The sequence below is a fragment of the Mizuhopecten yessoensis genome, unplaced genomic scaffold (genome assembly GCF_002113885.1).
Source record: "Mizuhopecten yessoensis strain PY_sf001 unplaced genomic scaffold, ASM211388v2 scaffold7857, whole genome shotgun sequence".
NCBI lineage: Eukaryota > Metazoa > Mollusca > Bivalvia > Pectinida > Pectinidae > Mizuhopecten > Mizuhopecten yessoensis.
The window spans coordinates 138,615-139,642 of NW_018407257.1; the positions used below are offsets into that span (position 1 = coordinate 138,615).

The 1,028-nt window shown below is 46.2% G+C and overlaps 2 protein-coding genes across 2 annotated transcripts in view; both read right to left on the reverse strand.

Moving 5' to 3' along the window:
- The window catches only part of LOC110454456, a 17,220-nt gene extending 16,946 nt beyond the window's left edge, over positions 1-274 (reverse strand). The window contains exon 1 of the mRNA XM_021503961.1: positions 139-274. The gene's annotated coding sequence lies outside the window, so the exon portion shown is untranslated. The remainder of the gene's footprint in view (positions 1-138) is intronic.
- LOC110454452 lies at positions 135-824 on the reverse strand. The gene has a single exon (XM_021503956.1). It carries the CDS (start codon positions 822-824, stop codon positions 135-137), a length of 690 nt encoding a protein of 229 aa, XP_021359631.1.
- Between the last annotated feature and the right edge of the window lie 204 nt (positions 825-1,028).

Sequence of the window (1,028 nt, forward strand, 5' to 3'; positions counted from 1 at the left end):
CCCCCCCCGGGTTAGGGCTGTGATTTTGCGCTTTTTCGATACGTTTTCTGGATCTTTTAGTGTATTTGGTGGCCCTAAAAAGGGCCGTTGATGTTTGAGATGCATTGATGATGTTCTCGTTAGTTCCAATTCTCTCACAAGTCCGTGATATCCCCAGGCTGTTTATGACCAGCTGCAGATGTCGAGGTTCTCCTCAGGGATAAATTATTCCTTCTTAAAAATCTTGCCAGCCAGCCGTCCGAGGCCTTGAAGGTCGGCTGTTGGTTGACAGACAGCACTAAATTCTGTGCATACAGCTGTATACTGTGCCGAGAAACCGGAAGTTGGAGTTCCTGTCGATTTCGTATCCAACCGACAATCTTGAGCTCCACGTTCTCGGAGTACACCAGTTTCCCGCCGCCTCCAATTTCCCTCCCTTTTTGTGTTTTGGGAGAATCGGGACAAAAGGTCTTCTTCCATGTTGAAAGAGTGGATTTTGGTAAACCATATTTAGAGGATATGACACATGTGCCATACATCTCGGCCAAATCTAGAAGTTCTTTCTTCTCGGCTACCGTATAAAATTTATATTTGCCACGTATTTTTCTCAGACTTGGCTCCTCCTCCAGGTATACGTCATCACTTTCGTCATCACTTTGTGTGTTGGTGGGCGGTGTGGTAGGAGGGACACGTGGGCACGGTTGAGTGGTTGTTACGTCAAACTTTGGCCTTGGAACAGGTCGTGTCTCTGGTTTTGTTGCAGATGATGGCGGTTCTCTCCATTTCTTTTGGACAGAGTCGTCTCTGCTCTCCGCCTTCTGGAAGTAATCCTGGATCCGTTTCATAATGATGCTTTCGAGATTATCACGAAAACTGGTAGCGATAGTGCGGTTTCTCCTACTTTTATACCAACCACTTATAAGGAACCAGGTGCTAAGTCACGTGTCATCGGCCTTGACACGTACTGTTGATATTATTGTTTATTCCAGTAGAATTAGCAGCGTGATACAAACTGTACTAGCCATGTCGTCGGCAGTTGTGTACTGTTG